The 26,379-nt window shown below is 58.4% G+C and overlaps 4 protein-coding genes across 4 annotated transcripts; 1 reads left to right on the top strand and 3 right to left on the bottom strand.

Annotated features, from left to right (window-relative positions):
- Positions 1-2,733: 2,733 nt before the first annotated feature.
- VOLCADRAFT_103823 (uncharacterized protein) lies at positions 2,734-7,348 on the bottom strand (the record flags this gene model as incomplete). The annotated part of the gene is made up of 5 exons (XM_002948153.1): positions 7,156-7,348; positions 6,123-6,179; positions 5,255-5,466; positions 4,612-4,710; positions 2,734-4,311 (listed from the first exon to the last, which is right to left on the bottom strand). Exons 1-5 carry the CDS (start codon positions 7,166-7,168, stop codon positions 2,734-2,736), a joined length of 1,959 nt encoding a protein of 652 aa, XP_002948199.1. The 5' UTR covers positions 7,169-7,348.
- Positions 7,344-11,807, bottom strand: VOLCADRAFT_120601 (uncharacterized protein). Its single transcript, XM_002948152.1, has 9 exons — positions 11,579-11,807; positions 11,451-11,501; positions 11,080-11,166; positions 10,155-10,242; positions 9,700-9,779; positions 9,140-9,340; positions 8,418-8,555; positions 8,165-8,230; positions 7,344-7,945 (listed from the first exon to the last, which is right to left on the bottom strand). Exons 1-9 carry the CDS (start codon positions 11,645-11,647, stop codon positions 7,841-7,843), a joined length of 885 nt encoding a protein of 294 aa, XP_002948198.1. The 5' UTR covers positions 11,648-11,807; the 3' UTR covers positions 7,344-7,840.
- A 518-nt stretch (positions 11,808-12,325) lies between these two features.
- VOLCADRAFT_88591 (uncharacterized protein) lies at positions 12,326-16,095 on the top strand (the record flags this gene model as incomplete). Its single annotated transcript, XM_002948299.1, has 8 exons — positions 12,326-12,372; positions 12,472-12,532; positions 12,832-12,853; positions 13,248-13,446; positions 14,512-14,569; positions 14,610-14,753; positions 15,235-15,411; positions 15,985-16,095. The coding sequence occupies 8 exons, from the start codon at positions 12,326-12,328 to the stop codon at positions 16,093-16,095; spliced, it is 819 nt and encodes a 272-aa protein (XP_002948345.1).
- Positions 16,096-16,724: 629 nt separating this feature from the next.
- Positions 16,725-25,892, bottom strand: VOLCADRAFT_103821 (uncharacterized protein; the record flags this gene model as incomplete). Its single annotated transcript, XM_002948151.1, has 11 exons — positions 16,725-17,130; positions 17,224-17,377; positions 20,377-20,453; positions 20,716-20,796; positions 21,067-21,234; positions 21,804-22,174; positions 23,236-23,833; positions 24,587-24,655; positions 24,736-24,963; positions 25,757-25,767; positions 25,874-25,892. The coding sequence occupies 11 exons, from the start codon at positions 25,890-25,892 to the stop codon at positions 16,969-16,971; spliced, it is 1,938 nt and encodes a 645-aa protein (XP_002948197.1). The 3' UTR covers positions 16,725-16,968.
- Between the last annotated feature and the right edge of the window lie 487 nt (positions 25,893-26,379).

Here is a 26,379-nt window from a genome sequence, read left to right as displayed (position 1 = left end):
TTGGAGGGTATCGCCCGGGCCGGTCAGTTGGCGGCTCCGGAGGTAGGAGACCCCACAGGGGCGGGAAGGGGGTTTGGAGCGGGGCTATGTATACAACGATTTGTGTGTGTGTGTGTGTGTTTAAGTATACACACATATATATGTATGTATGTATGTATGTATATTTATATATTTTTTATTTATACTTATTTACATATTTATAGATACAAATGTATATCTGTGTGTGTTTTCAGAGGTGACCACGTGACGGAGGTGGCGGCGCTGGTGGTGGAGGTCACAGACACATACATACGTACGCACACAACACTGTTTTACGCTTCATGTTACCTTTCATGTTAGAGCACTCCAGGCCCCCGGGAATGTGTTTCACATCGCTTTGTGTGGCGCCTCTTTGCCACCCCCTGGCTCGCTGCCACCTCCGTCCCCGCCACCACCGCCACCCCGCAGCAGGCCAACCCCCCGGTGTTGGAGCCCCTGGCAGCTGCCGCGGAGGGGGGGGAAGGGGAGGAGGGGGACGCCAACAGCAGCATCAATGGTGGTGGTGGTGGTGGTGAGGGCAGTGTTCTTCTGGCCCAAGCTGGCTCCGTGCTCACACTTACACGCCTCAAAGGGGCGCTGGCGGCCGCAGGTGGGCGGGAGGAGGAAGGGGAGGGGGAGGAGCGGGGGAGGGGGAGGGGAGGAGCGGGGGAGGGGGAGGGGAAACTCCACCCCGCTCCACCCCAGTGGGCAGTTGTTACTTTGCTTCATATTGCATCATATTGCATCATCATCATCATCATCGTCATAGTATACTATCCGCCGCTCTGCGCCCCCTCACCCCGCAACAGGCTTTCAGAGCCACTTCCCCAGCCGAGGTGTGTTGGCCGTCATGGTGGGGGATGGCCCCAGTGCCGCCACCTTGGTGGTGACCCTGGGCACCTCCGGCCTGGGGGCGGGAGGGGGCACCGCTCCCCAGGCTGACAGGGTCGTGCACGTGTCCCTGGAGGGCCCCGCCAGCGAGGCGTACTACAAAGTACGGGAAGTCATTTACGAACAGTTCGGAGTGTGTTGATGACCTTCCTTATTGCGGCGGTTGGCGGTTGGCAGTTGGTGGTTCGGAGGGGGATCCCGCCCGCCTCATACACGTAGGTGAAGCACACATGCACGTGTCTCATGCCTCATGTACGTGTCTTAATTAGGACCTAGTCCGAGGAGCGGGGAAAGACGAACCACAAACGAGTGAAGCTGCTGCCAGGGCAAGAGTGTACCAGACGTAGAACTGACCGAAAGGCGTCCGTGAAGACCGCGACCTCGGGATGACGAAGTGAAGATGATTTCGGAAAAACTACCTACCTCCGAGGAGCGGGGGAGGTCCGTACCTTTTCGGGAATATGCGATTGATCTTGCAGTGGAATGCCCCTGATGTATGTATGCATGTATGTATGTACGTATGTGTATGAGGGGAGTCCGGCTGCGGGCAGGTGAAGTCCACCTTGTTCGATGTGGTATAAATAGCTTGAGGGCTCGCGGCTTCAGTTCTTTTTTTTGGGGGGGGAGAGAAAGTGTATGGCCAGGGTTTCGTATTCGTGTGACAGGTAATGCTTGAACGTCTACTGGTGGCGGTGGCGGTATGGAGGGGGGGTGTATGGAGGGGGGGGTGTTCCGACCTCCCACCGCCGCGACCTCCGTGACTCAGGTTTCCAGGGCGCCGTACAGGGGAATCTTACCGCGCACTTATACTCGTTTAGATCCTTCAAGTCCACGTGGTGGGCCTGCGGGTGGTGGGGAAAGCATCTAAGAGGATTCCTACCCCGGGGGAACAGGGCCTTACTGCAGCGCCGTACTTCATTCCTAATCATCGAGACTGCGGATGGTGCCAAACAGGCAGACACCTTCATCCATGCGCATACTGCAGTAGCCTTTCACACATTAATGTTGCCGTACAACACCTCATCTTTTTTCCATCCTCCATCCTCCGTCTTCCGTACACATTCACATATTCGCATGATCTGCAGCTGTTTGCCTAGCGTTGGCCAAACCCGGATCAAAGCTTCCTCCGAGCGCCGCCACGCGCGCTGAAACGCGCAGCGCCGCACAGACCTTTCCGCACGCGAGTCCCGAAAAGGCGAAAGACGCCAATCCCACGACAGGACACACACAACAAACGGCCACCGTGCGGCATTTCAGCCCGCGACTCTCGCTTTTCCGAAACCTCTACAGTGGAACTACAACGACTTGATAAACAGAGCGGAGCCGCTCTCCTCTCTTTTCCCTCTCGCTCTTTCTCCCTGCACTACGTAACCTGTCTACTAGAAGCAACAGAATAAAAGATCCGTTCACCAGTACCTACAAATCAAGAAGAAGTTAATGTTGCTCATGTTGTTATTGTTGCTGCTACTTGCCGCCCATTTCCAGGCATATGTTCTGACCTTAGGCGCACCGGGGAAAGCGCCAGCAGCAGCAGCAGCAGCAGCAGCGGCAACCGTCCGCACCACCCGCAGTGTCCTTTCAAAGGGAAGGAAAACGTCCAAACAAAGACCGACGTGCCACTCTGCAGAGCCGCCGCCGGTTAGTCATACCGTACATCGGAAAGCGCATCCTGCGCTGTATATGCCGTACACATGTGCCGCACCATCGAGCACCACAAACACATTTCCGCCCTTAGGCCGGTGGAGACCCGTGACCTCAGGTGGTTCCCCCGGACGGCTATCCCCACACGTTCCCCCGCAACGCGCGATGTGGTGAAAGCACATCTCACGAGGACGAGGACCGCATAACTGTCACCCGCGCAACCGCCAGCTCCAGTCCCCGCTCAACTGGCGCCACTGCAGACGTTACGACGGGCGGTACGGCAAGCACCGGCTCCACACCGCCGCTGCTACTACTGCTACTACCCCTTTGCTGCTGCTGCTGCTGCAGGAGGTAGTCCTCAAACCTGTCCATAACCGCTGATGTACCCGGCCGCGGTCCCGCACCCGGTGGCTTACCAAACCCCTCCCCCTCCTTTTCGTTTCTACCTTCAGCTGCCGCACTCGGGCCTGGTGACATCCCGCAACGACACCCCGATGTCTCCCCAGTGCACGGCGCAACACCTTCATCCCCGCAGTCCCCGGGCTCCCACGAGGCCAACCGGGCAGTGGAAGCCGGATCAGTCACCACCGTCGAGCCATCGATCGCCGCTGCGGCCACGATCGGCGTGCGGATCAGCCTTCCCCCGCCCCTCTCTCCCCCCACTGCCGCGGCTGCTGATGAAGTTGAGCTTGCCGCCGCCCCGACAGCCGTACTGCACGACCCGCCTGCGCCCGCACTCGTACCCACGCTGTCTGCAAGACCGGCCCCCTGCACGCTACCGCCGTCCTGGTCGCGATGGGCCCCAGCACAGGCGCCTTCCATCCCCAGCCTCTCGCCGCCTCCGCCAACACAACCCGTTGCCGTCCCCCTACGCCTCTCGCCTCCACCGCTGCTGCCATTGCCGTGGTGACCGTTGCTTGGCCCAATACCGTTGGCCCCGCCGCCAACGGCTCCAACACCTTCCGTACCTTCCCCTGTGGCAGCGCTGTTGCTAGCTCCGGAGCACTGTACGACACTGACAGGCGCCAGACAGGCATCCGCTTCTGCCCCAGCAGCGGTGGCAGTGGAAGCGACTGCCCCCGGCTTCGAGCCGACGACGCCACCATCACCACCACCACCACTGCTGCTACCCGTAGAGCTATCCAAGCCTGCCACAACAGCCGATGGTGCAGCAAACTCCTTTCCGCTAATGCTACTGCTGCTGGCAAAGGAGCCATCAGCTCCGAAACCATTCGTGCCGTTGCTCTTGTTGCTGGCGCTACTACCAGTCCCGAGAGCTGTATTGGACAACGCGCGCAGGGAGCCGGGAGCGGAGCCGGGGGCTGTCAGGAGGGCACCGGCGCCGTGCTGCTGCTGCTGCTGCTGCGGCGGCTCCGTCGTCCATTCCGCCTCATCCTCTTTCTCCCCCGGCGCCGACTGACGCAGCTGCTGTTGTCGCGCCCCCCACTGGCTGCCCTCCGTCTGGCCCTGGCCCTGCTCCGACCCCCGCCACCGGCCCTCCCACCCCAATGCCAGCTCCGATTCCTGCTGTTGTAACAACTGTTGCTGTTGTTGTTGTTGTTGTTGTTGTTGTTCCCGCACCGCCGCCTCCACATCCCGCAGCTCTGAGGGCAGGTCTATGGAGAGGTCTGCTGGCTGAGCGGACAGTGACGGCGGCCAGCCAACCACCGCGTAGATCATACGCAGCAAGATGGATGTGGGGCCCTTAGGCCAGGTCGACCGGTCGCCCAGCACACCCCAGAATTCCACTGTGTCCAGTTCCTGAAGAGGCAGTGGGGGCAGTGGCGACGGGGTCGGAGGCAGCGGAGGTGGGCTGCCTTCGGGGTAGGGACAGGAGTGGGGGTAATGATGATGGTGGTGGTTGAAGTGGATGGCCCTTGAAGGAGCGCGCGGGAGAACGTCGCTTTTGTGCGTGTGAATGTATGTACGTGTGTGCGTGTGAATGTGTGTATGTATGTATGTATGTATGTATGTGTGGTGTGTGTGGTCATGGGGTCCCTATGGAGGGTGCATGCATGCATGCGTTCATGCAAGGGGTGCACCAGGATTGCCTCCGCTCACCTTGACAGTGGACTGGAAGTGCACATATACCTGGGCCTGAGCCAGTGCGGGCTGGGCGACCAGCAGCTCCCGATCCGCGTAAACAAGCGTGTCGAGAACCTACATCACGGTCGGGTAATTTTAGAGGTAGGGGTGTAAGGTAGGGGTGTGAAGGGGGTGGTATGAGATGGAGGAGGTAAAGGAATTGGGAGGTAGGCCGAGGAGTAGATGTATGGATCAGGATTAAAAAAGAATCGCGGGCCAGAACGATGAGTTTGGAACGGGCGCGGGGATATGGGGTGATGGTGCGGGACTGTTCCCGAAGCGGTGGGAAGAGCAGCAACGCATACTTTCAGAATGAGGCCTGACTTCCCAGAACACATGTTGCGCGTGTGGTAGGACAATACTTGGGGAAGGTGGCTTTTTCTTCAGCCCAGGTAAAGTGCCTGCTGTGCCCTTCGTTGCCGCTGAACCTTCCTGCTAGAACGTAACCACCACAGGTCGGCAGGCAGCGGGTTTGGAGGAAATGGTGGCGCTCCGATGCGGGCCAATACCCAGCGCGCAACGTCAGGATGGGGTTCCATAAACGTACCAGAGGCATTTCCCGTCGGAAAATGTAGTTGCGCAGCAGCGGGGGTGCAAGCCATCTCTCCTCGCCGCTTACGTGGCAATAGACGTGGAGAGCAAAGCCCGACGAACCGACGTTCACCCATTCTGCAACCACCTCATCGCGCAGGAGACGGGTGTAAAAGCCAGAGATCTGCTTCATGTTGTATTCCGGTCCTATCGTGAGCCGTAAATTGCCGGTGATGTCATTATGCGTCAACGTGTACTTGCGACTGAGCGGCGGAGCTGGCTCCAACACGGTGGTGCCCGCTGCAAGCAAGACCGCGAGTTTCTCTGGCTGGAAAGGAGGTGGATCAAACAGAGCCCTCGAAATCTGCAATATTCGATTGAACTTTACGTCCATCATGGGCGTTTAGGGCTCACTCCGAGCAAGCAGTCATGCTCACCACTCGTCGCCGCGCTGCCACAGCTCCACACCTCCTGCTATGTACCGCTAATATTGATGTGCATTGTGAGGTAGATGCTGAATAATGCGTTGATGTCCGCGATGCAAAGTTTTCTATTGGCTCATTCACAGGTCGGCCTTTGCTTACACAAACTGTCCGCCGCGAGTTGCAGGATGACAACCCTTGGGGACGCAGCGGCATCATCGGGAATCGTTTAGCCAAATTGTCATCCCAAGCGGCTTTAGGAGATGATGCAAGCAAGCACGAGGCAATGTAGGACGCAATCTAAAAGTCGATTTAGGTAGCATGTGGCAAATAGTATCGCTCACTACAACTCTTGCACCTGGGCAGGAAGGTCAGTCTACAGCGCATACTGCTGTACGGCGATTGGACGTCAGATCCCGTAGACACTTCCCAGCCCGCCAATCGCCATCTCACGCAAGGAACCGGGTGATTTTAGCATCACCTTGACAAGAGCACAGCCACACACCTAATCCTAGCACCCTTCCGCAAGCCCACCTGTCGGACACCCGAACATGCCGCTGCTGCTGGCGGAATCGCAAAAACAGCCGATGCCTTCGCACCCGCAGGATAGGCAAAAGGGATGTCGTAATGACACACCATGAGCATCCCGGGAACTCTTTACGAGCATTGACCGTATGCCGTACAAACGGTCATACGTGCTGCAGCTGCTCGACACGGCAAGGAAGATCAATATCATTACCTCCGTGAAAGTTTAGGGCATATATGCAACCACCGAAACGGCACCGTGCACATGCTTAATTACCCCAAGGTCGCCACCCGTGGGTGCGGCGGTGGAGCTGAAGGCAAAATTTTACTGTCTCGCCATGGGAGCCGTTAGCGAGCTACAAGCTAAACGACGGCATTAGTTGGTTTTCTTCTTCTCTTGCAGCAGAGCGTGCGCACCAGAAAGAGAGAGAGAGAGAGAGAGAGAGAGAGAGAGAGGGAGACCTTGTCGATGACCCCATCATCAACAGTGCAGACCGCCATTCAGCAAATAGAAAGAGCGGCAACTCAGTAATACCCACCCAAGGTCACAGTGAAGAACATCGCACGCGCACAGCCGCACCGACAACCCACATACTACCTAGTGTACAGGTGCTCTGCAGCTCTTCCCGACCACACAACACCCGGGCAACGCAGGGCCCCCCCGCAGCATAGCCGCTGCTGAACCGCGATGGCTTCATAGCCCATCCTGACCTGGGCAGTCTCTGCGGGGTTTCCGTTCCTATCCCCCTACGGGGCCCTATCCGGCTAGAGGGCTACGGCGTGTGAGGCAGCAGGGAGGGAGATCTTACAGGCTTCTTCCTCCGTTCGCCATCGCGCCGCACCCCGCTAGCATCACATCAGATGCCTCACCCCATGTCATATCCTACCGCGGTATGTTCGTTCTAGGGCAGCAGCACCAGCGAACATCAGCAACAGGTTCGCGATTCCCATTTCCAAGCCAACCCCCGCATGCACAGTACATCACGCAGACACCACAAGCCCAACACACACACACACACACACACACCGCACACCCACCCACCTTTTTCGTACATCGCTATACACCACCCGCAAGGTCATATGTTCCATATGTACTTACGAACACACGAGCGCGAAGTTCCCATCTATTAACTACGCTGAAGGGCGGAAATCCCCTCATCGAAGGCCCCAACACACCATTCAGTGGACCGACAACCCACCCACCCATCCACCCAGCGACCGCAAGGCCACCCCAGCTCTTCGCTGCACCACAAAGCGCTGAACATCTGGTCCCCATGCACGTTACGTTACGTCATGCCACGCCACGTCACCACTGCCGTGGCGCGGCCCGTGGGGTGCTCGCCACAGTTCAGTCAGCTAGGAAGGTCCGCACCGGCTGAAGCACCCCGTCGTGGGAGGCCATCACATCCCATTCACATCCCGTTCACATTCCCCACAGGCACAACTAATATAACCCTCGGAGGGCTTCGTAGCCACATAAAGAAGTAAACAAACAAACAATCAAGCAAGAAAGCAAGAAAGCTAACAAATGGGCGAAAATGGGCGTTGCGTGGAAGCGGGCAAAGTGACAAGGGAACAAGATGTAAGCCAGGTAACCCCCTCTCTCCTCTCTCACTCTCTCTAGATCCCATGATGGCGGAGGATGGAGGGACGCCACGATACTGCTATCATCGTAGTGGCTGCCTAGTTTGTTAGTTAGTTAGTTACTTTGTTCGTTGGTTTGTCAGCTAGCTCCGCTGCTGTACGGTGAGGTCGAGGTGCAGGTACAGCGGCTTGATGCTCAACAGCGCGGGCTTCTTGTTGCGCTTGTAAATGGCGGGCTTCTTGTACACCTGGGTTACGAGCAACACACAGCCGAGCAATGAGGCCATATGAAGGAAGGGGGCACACACATACAGCAAGCGGACATCACCATCCGCGGACTGACGCAGCATCGTAGCATGCAGCGTGTCAATCACGCAGCGTACCACCCACGTAGTGCTGCTGAAACGACCTTCCCAGTAACGACCCTGAAGCCCATCAGAGGTGATATCCCCCGGAGGACCCCCCACCTCGAGTGTAACCGGGCCGTTCTTGATTTCATCCATCTCCATGTAGCAATACGCCTTGATGCTTTTCTGCAGTCAAAGGAGAAGGGAAGGGACGGCGGACGAGAGGCGGCTCGGAGGGAAAACCTGACGCACAGCAGCCCAAGAGGGCCTCAAGGAGGCCCTCATGGGGGTGAGGTGGTTCTGGAGCTGCATTTCCATGATATACACCGAAATTCCGGGTGCACTCCGATGCTCCCCACCCAGCTGGGCCCACCTTGCTCTTTTTGGGCTTGAAGTGGCGAAACTCGAAAAAGATGGCGGACTTGTCCGACAGCTGGTTGATGGGCGTCTGTATGTAGACGGTGTTCTCGAAGAACACGTAGCTCAAGTTGGAGCGGCCCACCGGGGTCTCCTGCGCATGTCGAGGGGGAAATGGAGGGGGTGGAGGTGGAGGAGGTGGAGGTAGGAGGTGGAGGTAGGAGGTGGAGAACAAGAGACATCCATTTTCATCCACACGTCACGTTCTTGAAAGGCCTCACTACCGGCTCCCTGGACCCCATTCCGCTCACGTAATAAGGAGGGAGGTCATTACGTGCAGGTCTCCTAACCCCGCGCCCGTCAGCCAATGCCCTGCTTCATGCATCCCGTAACTGCTGGGAAGCGTACTACGATTTCGGATCCAGGATTCGGATCCAGGAAAGTCTGGATCTGGTGGCCTTCCTTTCCGAAACCGAAGCCACACCCCCTGAGGCCTTTCTGTTAGGAAGCGTCCTAAGAGACGCTCGGGCTTGCCGCTTTGGTAGTTCGTTTGGTTGTTTGGATCCTGGTACGACACCAGATCAGATTCAGCCGGGATGAGTTCATACATTATTCTTTCTCTCTTGTGTAATGATATGAGCGAGTGATTTGTTCACTGAAGGACTCGTATCACTGAAGGACACTTTCTCCGCCCCCCCCCCACGAGAGCCGGTTGTACCGCAGCACCCGTACACCCACCTGTACGGCCTCCACCGCCTGGCCCTTCTCGTCCCTCACGGACACCACGACTCGGGGGTCCGTGTACGACATCGCGTCCTTGAGGCCCCACTTCTCAATAAAGATGACCAGGCTGACGTCACCCCTTTGGTGGGCGGGCGCTACCCGTAACGAGCCGTCCGCATCGTCCGCTCCCGCGTCGTCGTCCCGGTCCTGCCGGATCTGCAGTACAACATGTGCGTGCGTGTGTGTGTGTGTGTGTGAAGGCGTGAAACATATGCGCGTCGCGACACGGGGAAACTGGGAGGAAACTCGCCCGTAAAGTACCACACATACACACGCACACAGACTCGACAAGAGAGAACGGAATCGACCTTCGTACCCCACACCCACTCCAAAAACCCCACACCCGCAGCCACACACACACATACACATACGTACATGCACACATACGAACACCGCATTACTCCACCCAGCCCCTCCCCACAGAACGCAGGATACGAACACGACGATTGCAGCCCAGCCCCTCAACCCCTTCCCTGCACATTCCCCCCCTGCCGCGGCCCCACCCAGCCACCCACTTCAGCAGGCCCCGCAACGAAGGGCGAGGGGCTGGGCGTGATGGTGCCCTCCGCCTGGACCCCCGACAGCGGAAATGCGGCTGGTGAGGGGAACGCGGAGTAACGAGCGCGGGGAGGGCCGGGGGCGGGGGAGAGATGTGGGAGGTTCGAAAGACGTGCGTGTGCCCACGGAGGAATAACACATGAACCGTTGACGGCCGCTGGCGGCACATGGGAACATGGGACACAGCGCGCTCGGGGTTCGGGGTATGCCAGCCAGCCAGCCAAGTTCTCCCAACGGCCTTGCCCTCCACCGCTTCTGGAGCTTTTAGTCGTTGTTGGAAGTCCTTCCAACCGGACTAACTACTTCCTTGACACGGCATGCACGCACGCATGCATGCACACATACAGACAAACACCCACCTACCCATCCGGGCATCCCGCCACGCCAACCCGCGGACAGGAGCAGCACTCACCGTCGCTGATGATGATCTCCTTCATGAAGCCCCGGAGGTTCTTCATGCTGGACAGACCAATGCTCCGGTTGGCACCCTTGGACAGCTCCTATCGGGATAGGGGGGGCGCGCGGGGGGAAAAAGGAGGGGGAGGGGGAGCAGTGTGTTGGCGGGAGGAAGGGCAGGAGAGCAGACACAGCAAGGCGCAGCTCGCTGTTACGCACCCTACAGCAGTAGGTATAGATGATAGGGAGAGGGAGGGGCTTGGCTGACACATTGGATTGCAGCGAGATTGGATTGCAGCGGGGAGTAGTTACGCCACGTTCACCACGGCGACCACCAGCACACGACAGCAGCGACGGACCCGCATGACGACCTCAAACGCCGTTTTCATGTCGATAAACGGCAACATGCGCAACCCAGACCTATTTCCAAGACCACCGGAAAAGGATTGCCTTGTGATGAGCTTCCCACGTCGCTAAGCAGCCCTCCTCCCAGCACCTCGCACACGCAACCCATCCATTTAAACCATTCCCCCCTCCGGGAGGGGTGCGGCGTCTGAGGGCACCTGATGGGACGCCATTACCGAATGGGGGTGTGTGCTCGTGTCCCGGGACATGCTCAGTGCCGCTGACCCGGTCGAGATGGTGGTCTCCATCGGCCCAACTGGGTGAGGAGCCACACCAGCCGCGCGCGGCCATACACATACACACACACGGACGTATCGCCTCGCATGCCGGAGCCCCGCACCCAGTAGTACCATCGCTTTGGACCGCAGCCGCAGTTGGTGCTTTGAACGTCGGCAGGTGGCTTCTTTTGCTCCTTTCGCATTACATGATGAATGGCATTTCCCATCCCCCCTCCGGGGTAGACGGCGAACACTTTCCCTTCCTTCCGCTGCGTCGCAAAGGTTTGCGGCCTTCATTACGCCGGGGTGTCATCTCACCTCTATCCGGTACTTGAGGGCCGTGGCGAGTTTACCGATGCCATCTCGGCGAACCATAGGTAGCTGCAGTACGTTTTCCACATACTCCTGAGGAGAGTGGAGGGCGGTGGAGGAAATCGTGAGCTTTGTCATGTGATCAGCGCGTGCGCTGGTTATCCGCGCTGTCGGTTCGCGCTACCTGGCTGTTCGAACCGGGGAGGAACGCGAGTAAGAAGACCAACATAGAGGACATCCCGTGCCGAGTGCTTGCACCTGTGTCTGCTGTTTTTGCCTATAGTACCGCTTGAGGTGACGCCAAATAGGTAGAGATGGTTCCCGTGATTGCACGTGTCCCACCATCCTATCGCCCCAGGTTTGAGCAGCAAGATTACCGCTGCGGCAGCAACTTGCAAGCGTTGGTAACCCTCAAGAGCCTCCTCGACCTGCAGGAAAAATGAAGGTCCTAATATGTGCGTGCCTCACACGAAAGTAAGTCATGCAGTTCCGCCCTTAGACAAACCTGGCCCCAAGTGTCGTAGTCTACAGCCTCCTGGAAAGCGCGGTCCCAGCGAGCCCGAGTGTCCTCCATGCTTTCGCAGCGTCAACGCACTTCGGAAGTCAACGGTGAAAACGAAACCAACTCCAAATGTTAACTACTAAGCTTATATAAGTTTGTAATTATAAGCACATACTAGCATTTCATAGGTGGAGCACGGGGTTGGCGACCACAGTTGCAGTGCAAGCGAAGACAGGTGGAAAGAGAGAAGAGAAGATCAAAGCAACCAGTTATGCATAAAATGATAAGGTTTTAGATATACATATGCCTTCCATTGGACTGCGTTTGCCTATACGGAGCCTTGCACTGCACATGACACATTATGTCCCGATGATGCTCCATACCCCAGCGGAGTGTTGCACAGTGCATTGTTGCAGTCCTTGACGGCCTAAGCATTTGGAGTGCATTTATTTGTTTTCTTTCACGTTTCAAAACAGCTAGACTGCTAAGCGGAACCGACGGCTGGGAGTTTGGGGGACGGCCAGCAGTGGCCGTTCCAGTTGTGTTGTGGAACCACTTGTCGGACCATAAAGTGGCCCTTCACCATGGTACGTGTGCATCCTGGCGTAACTACAGAAAAATGTTCAGGATCTTCACTACTATTGCGCGCTACACGAACGCAGAATCGCCTTACAAAACAGCAGAAGGACAAAATTACGCAGTTCAGAAGCATTACAGGAAGCAGGTATGATCTAGGGGATATGATGATAGATGCTCAGTGACGCTTGGCGCGTGACGTCCTGCTTATCTCCACTTGGGTGCGCAGCGAAAAGGCAGCCACAGAATGCCTGAAGAATGCTGGATGGGGCGTCGAGGCTGCCATCGACCACTTCTACACGTCGGGTTTGGCGACGCAGGGAGCGTCCTCCGGCGGTCTGGACCTCCGCGCCGTTGAGGGTCTCTACCAACGCTACAAAGGTACGCCGACCTCTGCGCGGAAAGCCTCTTAACCCTCTTACCTCCAAAACGTCCTGAGGCCGCTGCTGGCGAGCCCGGGGTGCCGGGGACCTCCATCCACCACTTAGTCAGCTCTCTGGTTCGTAGTTGCATCGTTGCATCGATTTCCGCATCCGTATTCAGCCGGAACAGCTGGCTACGTATGCCGTTCAACAACGCCGCCGGGTACAACGCGTTTCGCTGGCAAGCGTGATGCTACACATCGGCCTCCATCCGCCCCCCCGGGTCAAACACACCCGCATCCCTCTGCCCCCGACCAGATGGCGGCACTGTGGAGCCGAGGTGCTCCCAGTCACCCATTGCCTCTGCAGCGCCCCTCTTCCCACTGCCTCGCGCGCCCACCTCACTTCCCCGACCACCGCTCTGTGCTCGGTAACACCACCCCTCGTCGCCACCACCTCCAGGTTCACCCCTCCTCCGCCTCCTTCTCCGGCCCCCGAATGGCATCCGTTCCGCCCGTATTGCACTTTCACTTCCTCCCCCCTCCCCCTCCACATCCTCCACCTCGTCCTCCATCTCCTTCCCATCCTCCCCCTCCTCCCGCCTTTGCATATCGGCAGTCGTTTCTTTATCTTTTCCACCATGTAACCCCGTCCCCCTCCTTTTCTCTTGCGGGACTCGACTCTTCCTTGAACCGCCCACCCTCCCCCACCCCTTCCCCCACCTCACCTCTCAGAGCCTGATGATGACGTCATCTCAGTGGACGGCATCACTCGGTTTTGTGAGGAGCTGGAGGTGGAACCCACAGACATAGTGGTGCTGATCATCAGCTGCTACATGGTGCGGGGCTTGGAGGGGGGCACCGGCGTGCTGGGGGGAGGAGGTTGGGGGGTTGGGGGCTCCCCGCGTATGGTCGGGGAGTCAGGGGTAGTCGTGTGAGTGTGACGTTCTGCACGGAGATTGGAAATGGTCCGAGTCAGGCTGAGGCAGGGGTGACCTGCGGGCGGACAGAGGGGGTGAGGGAAATGTGCGGGTGGGGATGGGGAAAGGGGATATGATTGAAGATTTGGCAGTGGGGGGCAGTGTGCCGATCAGGTGGGGTTGGGGAGATCGGCTTGGAGCGGTGGGTCCTGCGCGGGCAGTGTTGTTATCCGGGGGTACACACGACCATAGCCACCAATGCAGCAGAGGTGCGTAGTACGGAGGAAGTGGAGCAGTACGAAGCCGTACCATGACCTCAGGCTATACGATCTTGTTGGCATTTGTTGGCAGCACGATGAGCAGTGTACGGTTCCCGGTGGGGCCGCTGTGCGGGTTGGGGTCCGTGCACGAGGTTCGGGTGGGTGAGTGGCGGCAGAGGGCCAGAAGGGAGCTGGGGGGGAGGGAGGAGGGGAGGGGAGGGGAGGGCAGAAGAAGGGTTGGGTTCTGGCCCTAGCAACCGCAACAGCAGCAGCTTCTGACTTTGATGCAGCCGCTGCCGTGCGGTGGCAGCCACCCCTCCACCCACCAACCCCCCAAACACACGACATGATGGCGGCGGCGGTGCTCGGCCCCCGGCAGGGCTAGGGTTTAGACACGCACTGGGGGGTGATGACATGTTGCGTTTGTGTGGTGGATGGCGTAAATGACAGAGTACAGCACAGAGACCGCATGTCCGTGCCCATGTCCATGTGGGGTGTGTGTGTGTGTGTGTCTGAGCGGTGGTTCACTGGACGAGGAAGGCCGCGGCATTCGGGAGAGAGCAAACACAGTCAGGCTCGTGGATGCAGGTACTCCTTAGGGACACCAACTAATTAACTAACCAACCGACCAACCCATTTGCCAACCGACCAAGTCTGAGCCCACCGCGTTTTCCCCCTTCCTGTCCTCACCTGACGTCCTTGTGCGGGCATGCATACATTTGTACGGCATTTCCCTCATCGCGACTCAGATCATCGAAATACATACATACATACATACCGCTCGTCCTCCTCCGGGCCCCCGCGCCCCTCCGGGCCCAGCTCTGTTGGACATGACGTGTATTGTCGTTGTTTTATTTTGCTGCTGGTGCTGGTGCTGGTGCGTTCAGAACGCGGCGGTGATGTGCGAGTACTCCAAGGAGGAGTTCACCTCGGGGCTGGTGAAGCTCGGGGTGGACAGCATCGACAAGCTCCGACGGAAGCTGACGGATCTGCGGTCCGAGGTGAAGACGGACGCCAAGTTCAAAGAGGTGTACGCGTTCGCTTACAACTTCTCGCGGGAGGTAGGCCGTGCGGGGGCGGAGTGAGGTCCTTGGCTCGGTTTGGAGGATAAGATAGGGTGATGGGACGAAGAGCATGTTTCCCCAAAAAGGAGCTCTCAGGCGTTCTCGTGGTGCGTATTACTACAGCTGTTCTCACGAAGGAAAGGTTGCAGAATTAGCTTTTTGCCTGGTATTGTATTTCGGAGATGCAACTACAGGTATATACATGCTCCGGCCCGTATATGGGCACTCGTTACGCCTCACTATCTGGGTAACGCAACCTGGAGGTGTAACACACACACACACACACACACACACGCACACGCAATTTTAACGCACATTTACGGTGCGGGAAATAGGGGTGATACCTTGTTTGCAAAGGCGCGTGTTGCTTCTTCCCTTCCTGACAGGAAAATGTTCTGTATTCGTCCTGGCCTGTCGTGTTTTGTTGTGTGTTGTGTGCCTCTCCTATCGCTCGCTATATATACACTCACTCCTGCAGAAAGGTCAGAAATGTGTCATGCTGGATACGGCTGTGGCGATGTGGCAGTTGCTGTTCTCGGTTCCGGAGCAACGCTGGCCGCTCATAGACGACTGGTGCGAGTTCCTCACCAAGCACCACAACCGGGCCATCTCCAAAGATACTTGGCTGCAACTGTTTGACTTTATAAAGGCAAGCGTGGACCGGCAACCGGACATACACACGCACAGAGTCCTCTAGCGCGTACCTGTACAAACAACTAGGGTTTTTTTCCCATCTGTGTCGCCCTTGTGGAGGATGCGTTTTGGAAACACACAAAAATATATACACGTGCCTGGTTTGGGACGGGGCGAAGGGGACACGGGGGGCAGGGTAGAAAAGGTGGAAGAGGCAGCATCATCAGGGACTGGACGAACGCGCCGGTTTCTCTGGGAGAGGTTAAAGGGAGGGTGGGAAAGTGTCAATGAGGCCGCGTAAGAGTTGCTGATTGTGAAATTAATGAAATGGACGTTCACGTGAACCTCTCCAGTTCACTTTAGCCCTCTGAACTGGTCCTGCCGACCGTTTTGGAGCGACCGACGGACGAACAGACTCGCGGATTGACGGACGGACGGACAGACTGACTGGTCGTCTGGCGGCAGCTGGGTACGCTCGTACGTACTTGCATGTCCTTGCGTGATAAAATATCCGTACGATATGCCGTTGACTTTGCTATCCTGTACTGCTGCTGCTGCTGTTTCTGCTGCCCGGCCCTCCCCTCCGGACTAACAGTCCGTCAAGCCCGACTTCTCCAACTTCGACGAGAACAGTGCCTGGCCCTACCTGCTGGACGAGTTCGTGGAGTACATGAAGAACAAACGGGGGGCCCAGGGGGGGCAGTAACCGCCTAGGACTGCATCTTCACACACACCATCGCCGCACGTCACCTTAACCCGACCCACCGCGGGTCGAGGCCGAGCCAGGTCAGACCCCAGGCAAGGCGGATCCCCCACCCAAGCATTCAAACGCGACCTGGGCCGGTTTTCCTATGCAATGAGTCCGAGTCGTTGTGTGTGTACGGGATGGGATGGTAGCTGTACACATGGGGGCAGGAAAATCGCGGAGGAAGCGCAACAAGGTCATGGCAGATTGCGTGGTGGTAGTTTGTGGTGGTAGGTGATTGGGGTGAGCTCCCGGTCGGTTGTGGAGCCGCCGCCATCTGCTGTGGCTTCGATGGTGGAGTTGCGAAAGGGGGCAGTGGGTGGCATTGGAAGAGGAAGAGGTGGCCCTCAGCGGTTTATGCGCTTGGAGTCCCTGTTCGTTGAGCTCCCAGTTAGTTCAGTGGGCGCCGGCGAGTAGCATCAGCAGCCCGACAACCAGCAGCGGCAGCACCGGATTCTTCCTTTATGACAAGACATCCCAGCAGATTGGAGTGGAGCGGATTCCTCCTTCATTTCGAGCTTGTCCGACGGCGGGGGTCTGTTTCTTTCGCATTAGGTAGGGGAGGGGCGTTGTGGGAAAAGGGGGAGGGGGGGACCTCAGCCGAGGGGGGCCGCAGTCGGTGGGCATACGGCAGAAGAGTGGAGTGGTGGAGCGAAGCGGGACGGGGGGTCGCCGTGTATCGGAAAAGGAGCGAAGGCTACTGCGCTACGCTAAAGCTTAAAGGCGGTGCACTGCGTTCGAAGGAGAGAGAACGGACATCAGAGAGAAAGCGGAGGGGTCTGGGTGTTTCCCGGGGCTGTTGGAGGAGGGAGGGGTTGGTTTCGCTAGTCGTTCTTATGCTTTGGATCTCCCGGGGGGTTCGTTGGATTTGCTGGAATTGAAAGCCAGGAGACGTGGATGGCTAAACCGCAGCAGCAGCAGCACTGGCGACACCTCCTGGCGGTGCGGGCGGTCCGGGTCGTGCAGCCGCTGGCTTTGGAATTGGCGGCACTGAAGCTGCGGGGCTGGACAGGAGGGAAGAGGAGGGGATGTAGGTCCTCGGCGGGAGATTACGGAGCCCCAAGGGCCCCCTCGACCGGTGCAGCCCACCGCCGTGCCTTCTGTGCGCCCGGACGGGACAGGTGGATAGACAGACAGACACACGGGTTGGTGTGCGGGGTCGGGGTTGTGGAGCGTGTGAAAGATGGCAGAGAGGAGGGCTGGGGTCTGAGTGTTTGGCGAGGAAGTGGATGCCAGGGCGGAGCTGGTGATGTGGGAGGGGAGGACGAGGTGGTGGTGGTGCTTGTTGGGATATGTCCCGCAATCGGCGCAGTGCGAGGCGGACGGCGGGTGGTTGGCGGGGCCCCTTCCTTGGTGGGAGGGAAGAGTCCCTGCGCCATTGCAGGGGGAAGGGAACGGACTGTGGGCCTTATGTTGAGGGCTCATGTGTGCTCCGGCGAACGATCACGGTGTGCACTTTCAGCTACTCCTCGGTGGGGGGCCATTGCATCCTCCCGTGGTAATTGCTGCTGTTCCGATCAACTTTCGGGTTGACTCTCGCGTTTGGAGCGAGGACGGACGCATGCAGGGCCAGTGCGGGGCCGCAAGGAAAAGCCCGACACACCGCATTCAGGACCCGTGCCGAGCGAATGCTCTGCTGTCCTCCGCTCAAACCCTTGCGATCCCAACAAAGGCCAGGGCCCATACGGACCCCAGTAACGACCGCTGTCACTTTCCTCCGTGCTGTAAGTTCCGCTGCGACTTCCTACGTGACCGCCTTAACCGAGTCAATCGTCCGCTCCGGGGCAGCTGCTCCACCCAACTCGTGCTCCCTCTGGCCGCAACGCCCCGGAGACCTGACCGAATAACTTCCTACACCCCTTCCGGTCCCCGCACACCGGACACAGCCCCCACAAGTCGCCCTCCCCCTCCCCCCTGTACATGTGTGACTTCCAACCACCTAGACGTGGTTGGAACCCGCACCTCTACCCAGCAGCAGTGATGCTGCCGAATGGTACCGGCATCGGCGTGGGAAAAACGAGTTCTCCGATTGGGTTTTGGTTTGTCGGGAAGAGCGCTGGGCGGTGAAAGGCGCTCTCGCGGAGGGGAGGACGCCCTAACGACCCGGCAGCTCCAGGCCGCGCTATCAGAAGCAGCTCTTCAGATTGGGAAACCCCCCTCCCTTCTGCTTACACAACATATCCAGTCGGGGAGGCGCTCCTCCTCTCAGAGCCCGGGGACGCAGGGAGGTATCCGAATTCCAATGTAGTTCGCCAAGCAGCGCACCAAGTCCGCAAATTCGTCCCGTGCAAATCCAAGAGTTCATGTAAACCAAGCATTAAGACAAATGCGCCAGAACGCTATGAGCAGTCTCAGTCGTATTAAGAGAAAGAAATACACAAAGGAAATGCGTAGTCTATACATAGCAATTAGACGATTAGCCCTCAGAAAAAGGCTCAGAGGCCAAAATCACCCGGGGTGGGCGAGGGGAGGGGAAAGGATGGGCGAATCGTACCGTTACCAGCTCCCTCTGCTGTGCCACATATACACACACAGCGGAGCGCTAATCCCCCTCGCCGCCTATACTCCCAACCCCCCCTCTACCAACTAAACGGGTGACCACCCAACTCCCTCACCCCCTCCTTCGCCTCCAACATGTCCGGAATGACATCCGGCCCTCCTCCCTAACAACCTTCTCCCGGGTACAACCACCTCATACAACCACCTCTCACACGCACATAGGCACAGACACACGTCCTAAGCGGCCAAGTCTCCGCCTCGTCGAAAACCGCAGTCACCGCGCCACCCGATCTGTGAAACAACGCATCATACCACCTCCACACGCATATCACAACGTCAATCCTCACACAGCCACAATGCCTTGCACAGCGGGTACCACAACACAACAAAACGCGCCGCACCACACCCGTGAAGTTTGAAGCCGCTGCTCGGAGGGGCCTCATCGTGCAACCCCCCGACGCCCCTACCACCAATCTGCCGGCCCCCTAATCAGCCCCCTCATCCTGTTCCCTCCCCCGCCCGTCCCCCCTTCCCCTGTGTGTGGTTCGTTTTTCCCCCCTTTCCCTCTTCCACCCCTGGCAACACAGCACAGACTCGGAACCGGGGGCCCCAAACCCCACAATTCGCAACATTACACTTCCCCAGGTAGCGCCGGCACCGCCTCCACCGCTTCAAGCTACCTTGTTAAACCTCATGCACCACCTCTTCTAGGGTGAAGGGTTGGACGAGGCCCATCAGGTGGGGTGTCCGAGGGGGAGTCTCTCTCACAAAGCGATGGTAAAACCAAGCCACACGCCTGTACGGCGGCAGCGGCGGTGGCGCCGCGGTCGCCCCTTCGGCGCCGCGACCTCCCCCTCCTGCGGTCCAAACCAACCGACCAACCGTCACCATCACCACCATTACCACACCGATCATGACGCTTAAGGGCTTCCTGTCTGCCAGGGAACCCTTCAGCCGTCACGCATCGGCCAGTCACCCGCGTTACTGGCCGATCTAACTATGGGTGGCTGTGGAGGAAAGGGGCGCTGGCCCTCTCGTTAGGTTCTGCTGCGGGGCAGCCGCTCCAGCATTCTCCAAGTTCCTCTCCCCCTTCCTCCTCCCGAGGGGATGGGGGGAAGGGGAAGGGGAAATAAACTAATGGTTTTCAGAGGCAGGCTCTAGCCTCACAAACGGGATGCGTCGTTGCCCCTCCTCATCCCCCGCCGTCCCGTTGCACCACCTCGGGTACGACGGGTACTTGGGAGACGTTCTGCGGCGAGGTGCATCACAGCACCCACCAACAAATCATGACGCCACACCACACCACACCACGCCAATAACGACAATGGCGACGATGATGATGCGTTTTCACGTGGTCTCAAACACACACCGACACACACACACGCTCTCTCTGGTGCTTGGTTACTTGGCTCATGACCGAACTTTGGGGCCTAGTCCGTCTTGGCGCCACACGTCGCTAATACCGCTTTCCTCTCCGCCGCTTTCTCCTTTTCACACACATACGCACGCGCACACGTGTTTATGCTCGCGGTGCTCCCCGGGTTGCCCCCTGACCGAACTGTCCCCTCTAGTTCATAAGTTATCAAAGCACCGCACCTCACGACACCCCGGCACCGCAAATTGCAGTTGTGCGTTACGACACACGCCATGCACACACGTCATGCAGCAGCACCCTCTTCCAGCCGCCACGCCACGCACATCACTCTACGCACGACGTCACGGCTCATGTGGGCCCCCCCTCACGGCCAGTCATTGCTGTTGTATGGGCTGTGGGCGTTACGGCTGGTGGTGTCCTCTTCGGAGCTAAGTCCCGCGTTCGCCTGTATGTGTATGGGAAGCCGGGGTTGAGGGGGGAGGAAGCTGAGCTAAAATCTCTCAGTGGTCTAGATAAAATTTCAAAAGATACCGGCGAGGAAGTGGAGGAGGAAGTGGAGGTAGAGGAAGAATGAATAGAGGGGACCGACGTGCGCAAAGCGGAACTGAAAGCAGAGTGAATGTCTCGTCTCTTTCCTTAAAAGATACGCTGCTGCGGGGGAGGCGGGACAGCTCAACGCGGGTCTGCCGTACCGTGCCGTACCGTACCTTTAAGGAACTGAAGGCGCCCTTGGGTTTCGACACGGAGGCGTGGATGTCCTCCCAGTCCACCTCCGGCTCCTCAGACGCCTGCCGACGTTGTGAGTGAGGAGGAGGGTTTTAGGGTTTTGGATAAACGACACGGCTCGGGGGGAGGGAAGGGTCCCCGTCCTCTCCGGGAGGGAAAGGGAGGGGTGCCCTGACGGCTGAAAGCGTGCGGGGGGAAGACGGGGAAGGCGGGTAAACATTCATGTCTGTCTGTCTGTCTGTTTGTGCCGTGTGTGGGGGGGAAAGGGGGGAAAGACGAACCATGAAAGGGGGGAAGTAGGGCCCCATCTCTACCCCAATCTCCCGACCCACTTCAGCCTCCTCATCGTCCTCGCTGTCGTCCCAGTCGTTGATCTCTGTGGGCGGTCCAAAGTCCTCCTGCTTGTCGTACACGTAGCCGGGATCCCCCGGCTTGAGTTGGTTCTTCTTGAAGTCGGACTCCATGGCCTGCTTGGCCAGCCGCAACTCCACCTCCGTAACCTGGAGACATGCAGCGTACATGTATACAGACGCACGTAAGAACAAAGATACATACATAAAGACACACATACAGGCGTGCAACTTGGGAGGAAAGGGAAGGGGGACAAGAGGAAAGCATCAAACTCAAAACGGGCAAGGCGGAAAGCGAAAGGGGAGGGGGAGGGGTGACACGTATGTGTATGTATATGTGCGTGCCGCGCTAGCGCGGCCGCGTAGCATGGGGCTTTTTCGGTCTGGTTTCATTAGCGCAGCCGAGGTAAACGCGCGGGTTCGCCTTCTCCACACCTCTAGCCTCCCCCCTTCCTTCTCCCCTCGCCAGGTTTCCGCGGTCGTCTTAATTGCATCATCCCGAGGTCGGTGGCCGCCTTCAAGAACGCCTGCTAGTCAGTTCTGCTCCTTGGCAGCAGCTTCACTCGTTCGTGGTTGAAATCGTCTTTTCACTCCCCTCTCCGGCCCTCCCCAACCCAAACCTCCACTTCCCAGGATGGGGCAATCCCCCTTCCCCAACTCCATACACATGCCCAGCAAACTCCCATGCACGTGTACGGCTCCACGGCCCCCTGCCGTACCTTATTCAAATCCAGTTCGTCCGTCAGCTCCAGTCCAATAACCAGCTTCTCCGCCTCCGCAGCGAAACGGGTCTTGCCGCCACCTCCACCGCTACCCGCCGCCACCGCCATTGCGGATGCCGCCGACGCGTCCAGGGAGGCCCCCGTCCGGCTGCCCGGCGGCGGCGGCGGCGGCGCCGTGACGGTCGAGCCCGTAGTGGTTGCGGCGGTCGTGGTCAGTGGTGGCAAGGGCGGCAGGGGTTTGGTATCCCGCAGCCCCGAAACCACCGAGGATGTACGGGAGTCCGAACCCAGCTCCGAAGAAACCCCCAGGGAGCCCGTGCCGCTGGGACCCCCGTGCACGACCATGGAAGAGAAGTCCGAGCCGGAGTCTGATAGGTTGGGTGGGTGGCGAGTACGAGACGAGGGTGTGAGGGGTGAGGATTGCTGTTGGGTGGGTAAGGGCGGGCGACAGGGGGAAGAGGACGTTAAGGGCCGACTATCTACATGATGCCAAGTCATGAAGGGAAAGCAACTGCCAAACAGTGTCCAAAGTATGACGGAGTGCGGCGGGCTAGGGTTAGGGTTGGGTGGGCAACTTGTTATGAGGTGGGAGTTCTAACGAGGTCCTCCGATGATGAAAGGGCTCTTCCCTCTTTTCCCCGTCCCCTCAGTGAGTGGGTGTGTGAGTGTGTGAGGCGGAGATCAGTAACCAAGCAGAGAGCGAGGAAGAGGAAGGGGAGGGGAGCGGGGAGGGAAGGGGAGGAGCGGGGAGGGGAGGAGTGGGGAGGGGAGGGGAGGAGTGGGGAGGGAAGAGAGGAGTGGGGAGGGGAGGATAGGAGTGGGGAGGGGAGGGGAGGGAAGGGGAGGCGAACAAGGCTGGTTTTGGGGGAAGAGCAAAACCCAAGAGAGTGATGTCGCTGTTGTTGCTGCCGCTGCCGGGTCCAACCCCCCTACCCACCCCCACCAGCGGCCCTAGGGCTCCATCATTCCGAACCGAGTTGCCAGAGACTTCAGTCCGGGACATCCAAACCCCCAACCACAAACCTTCTCTCCCCCCCTCCCTCCCTCCGTGCGCCCTCCGTGCGCCCTCCTTGTGTCCTGTGTCCAGGAGCCCCTGCCGATGACCCACATTTAATAAGTCCTCCCACTCCCACTCCCACTCCCACCCTCCCACCCACACACCGCATCTCCACCTCCCACGTCCTCGCCGACATGCGGTGCCCAGCAAGGCACCCCGCCAATTACCCAACCGCGCACCCCCGTCACATACCCAGAAGCCACTGAGAAAGACATGATAAGACAAGAGAGAGCATTCCCAACTGCCACGGGCCGCCGTTGCCCCGGCCACGGGCCGCCCAGCCACCCCTAACCAACCAGAACCGTGCAGCCACGAATACACACACACGCGCGCGCGCGCGCGAACACACAGAAACAACCTGCATCTACCCACCTCCCATTCCCGCCATTTCCTTCTCCAACTCGTCCAGCGCGAAGTCCAACCTGTTGGCGCCGCCACCGCCACCTCGGTCGCCACCTCGCCCTACGGCGTCCACCTCCTCACCCTCGTCCTCTTCCTCAACGTCGTTGCCGCTGCAGCGGCCGCTACTACCGCCGCCACTGCTGCTGGGGCTTGCCGTACTTGTCGAGAATCGACTCATGGTCGACTCGACGCTGCCACGGCAGTTGTCCTCCAGGCCCAACATGGCCAATCGCGCCGCCGGACCGTTCCGGGGGTCTAGTCCCCGGGGCGACATGGACGGTAGCGGCGCCGCTACGCCGGCGGCGCCGCCATTGCTAGCACCGCTGCGGTGGTTGAGATCCGTATGTGCACGGCTTAAGGCTTTGGAACCCGTGGCAACGGTGCCGCCGCCGTTGCTGCCGCCGCCGCCGGGGCCCAGCCGTGACGGCACATGTGAAGTAGTGCCGTTACGTGCCGGGCCAAGCCCATTAGCAACTCCCGCTGTTGCTGGTGTTGAGGGATTAGCGCCGTTTACTCCGTTGGATTCGTTGTTGAGAAAGTCAACCAAAGCGACCACAAGACGGCGGACCTGTACGGCCGGGGCAAGTACGGATAGGTACGGGTGAGTAAGGAGAAATAGAGGGCCCTTGGAGTTGGGTTTTAACGGCACCGCGGCACCGCCAGATTTGAGACGCGGATGCAATGGAGTTGTCGCATGGAGGGGATGCCGGCTTGTAGGTTACGGAAGTACGATGGTGGTTCAGTGGTTGGGCAAGCATGCAGGAGAATTGGGAGAGCTGAGTTCCATCGGAAGTCAGCCTTAGAAAACCTTGCATATTCGGCAGTGGTCGACCCTGGTAAAATCTGACTTTATCTGAGCCAAGTAGGGCAATGGACAGGCAACCGAGGCAGACCCTGTGGTGCTGCCCCAAGGGCCCAAAGGCCCAGACAAGCAATGAGGATGTATGCCGCGATGTGAGTTCAAAACTCATCGCATGGAAATTCCGGCACCAAGCGGCATACATCTCGAACACCACGGCTTATTTGAAGCGCTTGCAGCCTACTACCTAACGCCCTTGACCGCATTTGCATTGTGGATAACGTCACCATAGAAAAACATGCGACTTTCGGCAAGTCAAGCAGGGGAAACTGCAAAAAAGTGTGAAGAGTGTCCTTCAGGTCGGGCACTAACAGTATTCCTTGGCCATTACGAACCTGGTCATGCTTTACAGAGGTTGGATCAAGCCTCCTAGGAAAGCTCCTTATAACCTGCAGGTAATGGCATACCTCCGAAATGTGCAGGTTGCTCTGATACAACCCTCGAGCTGTCAATGCGTCCCACCTTCCGTGTTAGCCGGTCCACGTCTACATCAGCTTGAACTCCATTAAGCTTGACCTGTATAGAACCGTGCTGAATGAGTCCGAAAAAAAAAAGAAGCTTCCTGAAGAGGCCATGACCATTTGGGTCCCGCTTGTTGCCACCGAGCTCACCGCCCTGACCCGCCGATTCTTGGTTGTATCCTCGTACTCCAAGAAAATACATGGAGGTTGATACTTTAAAGCGTAGCGTTTCGCCTTATAGCTGGCCTCCTTCTCCATCGTCGCCTCTTTTCGCGAGCTCCCATTCTCAGCTGGGTTCACGGTTTGTTTAGGAACGGTGCTGGGCATGAGCTCTACAATAGCACCCTGTCCATATATGACCACATGGCTGAAGACCAACTGAATTCAACAAGAGGCAGGCTCAACGTTCAAGATCACGACTGAACTAATAGACATCGTGAGCAATCAAGTTACGCCAGAATTGTGAATAGTTTTTGCAGGAAACGCTGCGCCGTACGCGGGTGTTGCATGAGTAGCATACATCATTGTGATGTCGTTGATGTGCTCCAGCCTCGGCAAGAGCATTTGCACCAGACTTCCCCTGAATGCGTGTTACCCTTGTTGCGCGCTGGTCATCGAGCACGCCTTGAGATTCCTACATTATGACCCTTATGGTGCGACGACCCGCTGGCCCTTTAAAAAGCCTCCGTGCTGCCGCTGACTTAATCCCTCTTAAGCGACACCACACACATCTTTACAACGTGTGCAATTCAACTGAACCTCCCCGGCACATCTCCTCCTCTCGCTCCTTCGTCACCCTCCGACGTCACCACAGTCGCCGTCCGCCGTAGGAGCCGTCATTACGCCGTCAACAACAACAACGGCCAACCAAGGCCGGAATCAACAAGACAGATAATCTTCATTCCCGTCCATCAACTCCCAATCCCCGGTCGTTATCAACCACAATCACGCAGGGCGGGGAATTATTGCACGGCTGGGCCGCACAGCATGCACATCAGCACGGAAACCGTGACGTGAAACGCCACCGCACCTGCGCCTCCCCCCTTTTAAACTTACGACCGCAGTCGGCGCTTCAGCACTCTCTGCATCTCCGCCCAGAACAAACCCCCCACAGACAGCAGCAGCACATCCCCTCACAACGCCGCCGCCGCCGCCGCCATCATCCCCGCACCTGTAACCCACCTGCATTATCCCATCCGGTGCAGCAGGAAGGCCACCTGTCCCGTAGCATCTCAGCACTTGCAGCTTCATACCACCTTCGCCGCAACGAGCGGAAATCACCACTCACCCTTCCCCACAAGCCGCATTCATTCCCCACCTCCGAAATCGAGAGACCTGGCTGTGTTGTTCTGGTGACGCAATATTCTAACGACCGTCCAACCCTCTAGTAGGCAGCCCGGCTATGTGGCGGTCTGTATCTCCCTCCCTCGCCCCCCGGGCCCCACAGCACATTATTCCGCTAAAGCTCAACCCGACTCGCCAGCCGCACCGGACTACACCAGGTCAGATAGGACAGGGGAATCGGGGAATTGCAACATTAGCAGTATTGCCCTGCTGGGCGGCGGATTGCAATTTTGGGCTGTATCTTCTCCGGGCACTTCCTTCTTCTCTCCTTCTTTCCGAACCTCTTCTGCATGATGCAATTCCTCTGACCCGCTTCTTGCCCCCACCGACCCAAGATACTCAGGACGCAGGACCCCGCGACAGTAACATGTGACCAGGCCTAGCACCGGATCTGCCCCGCATCAGCAGGCTAGGCTACGGAGCCCACTAGGCCACTCCGCGGCGGCGGCA

The sequence above is a fragment of the Volvox carteri genome (genome assembly GCF_000143455.1).
Source record: "Volvox carteri f. nagariensis unplaced genomic scaffold VOLCAscaffold_9, whole genome shotgun sequence".
Lineage (NCBI taxonomy): Eukaryota > Viridiplantae > Chlorophyta > Chlorophyceae > Chlamydomonadales > Volvocaceae > Volvox > Volvox carteri.
This window is presented reverse-complemented; position numbering and strand designations above follow the sequence as displayed.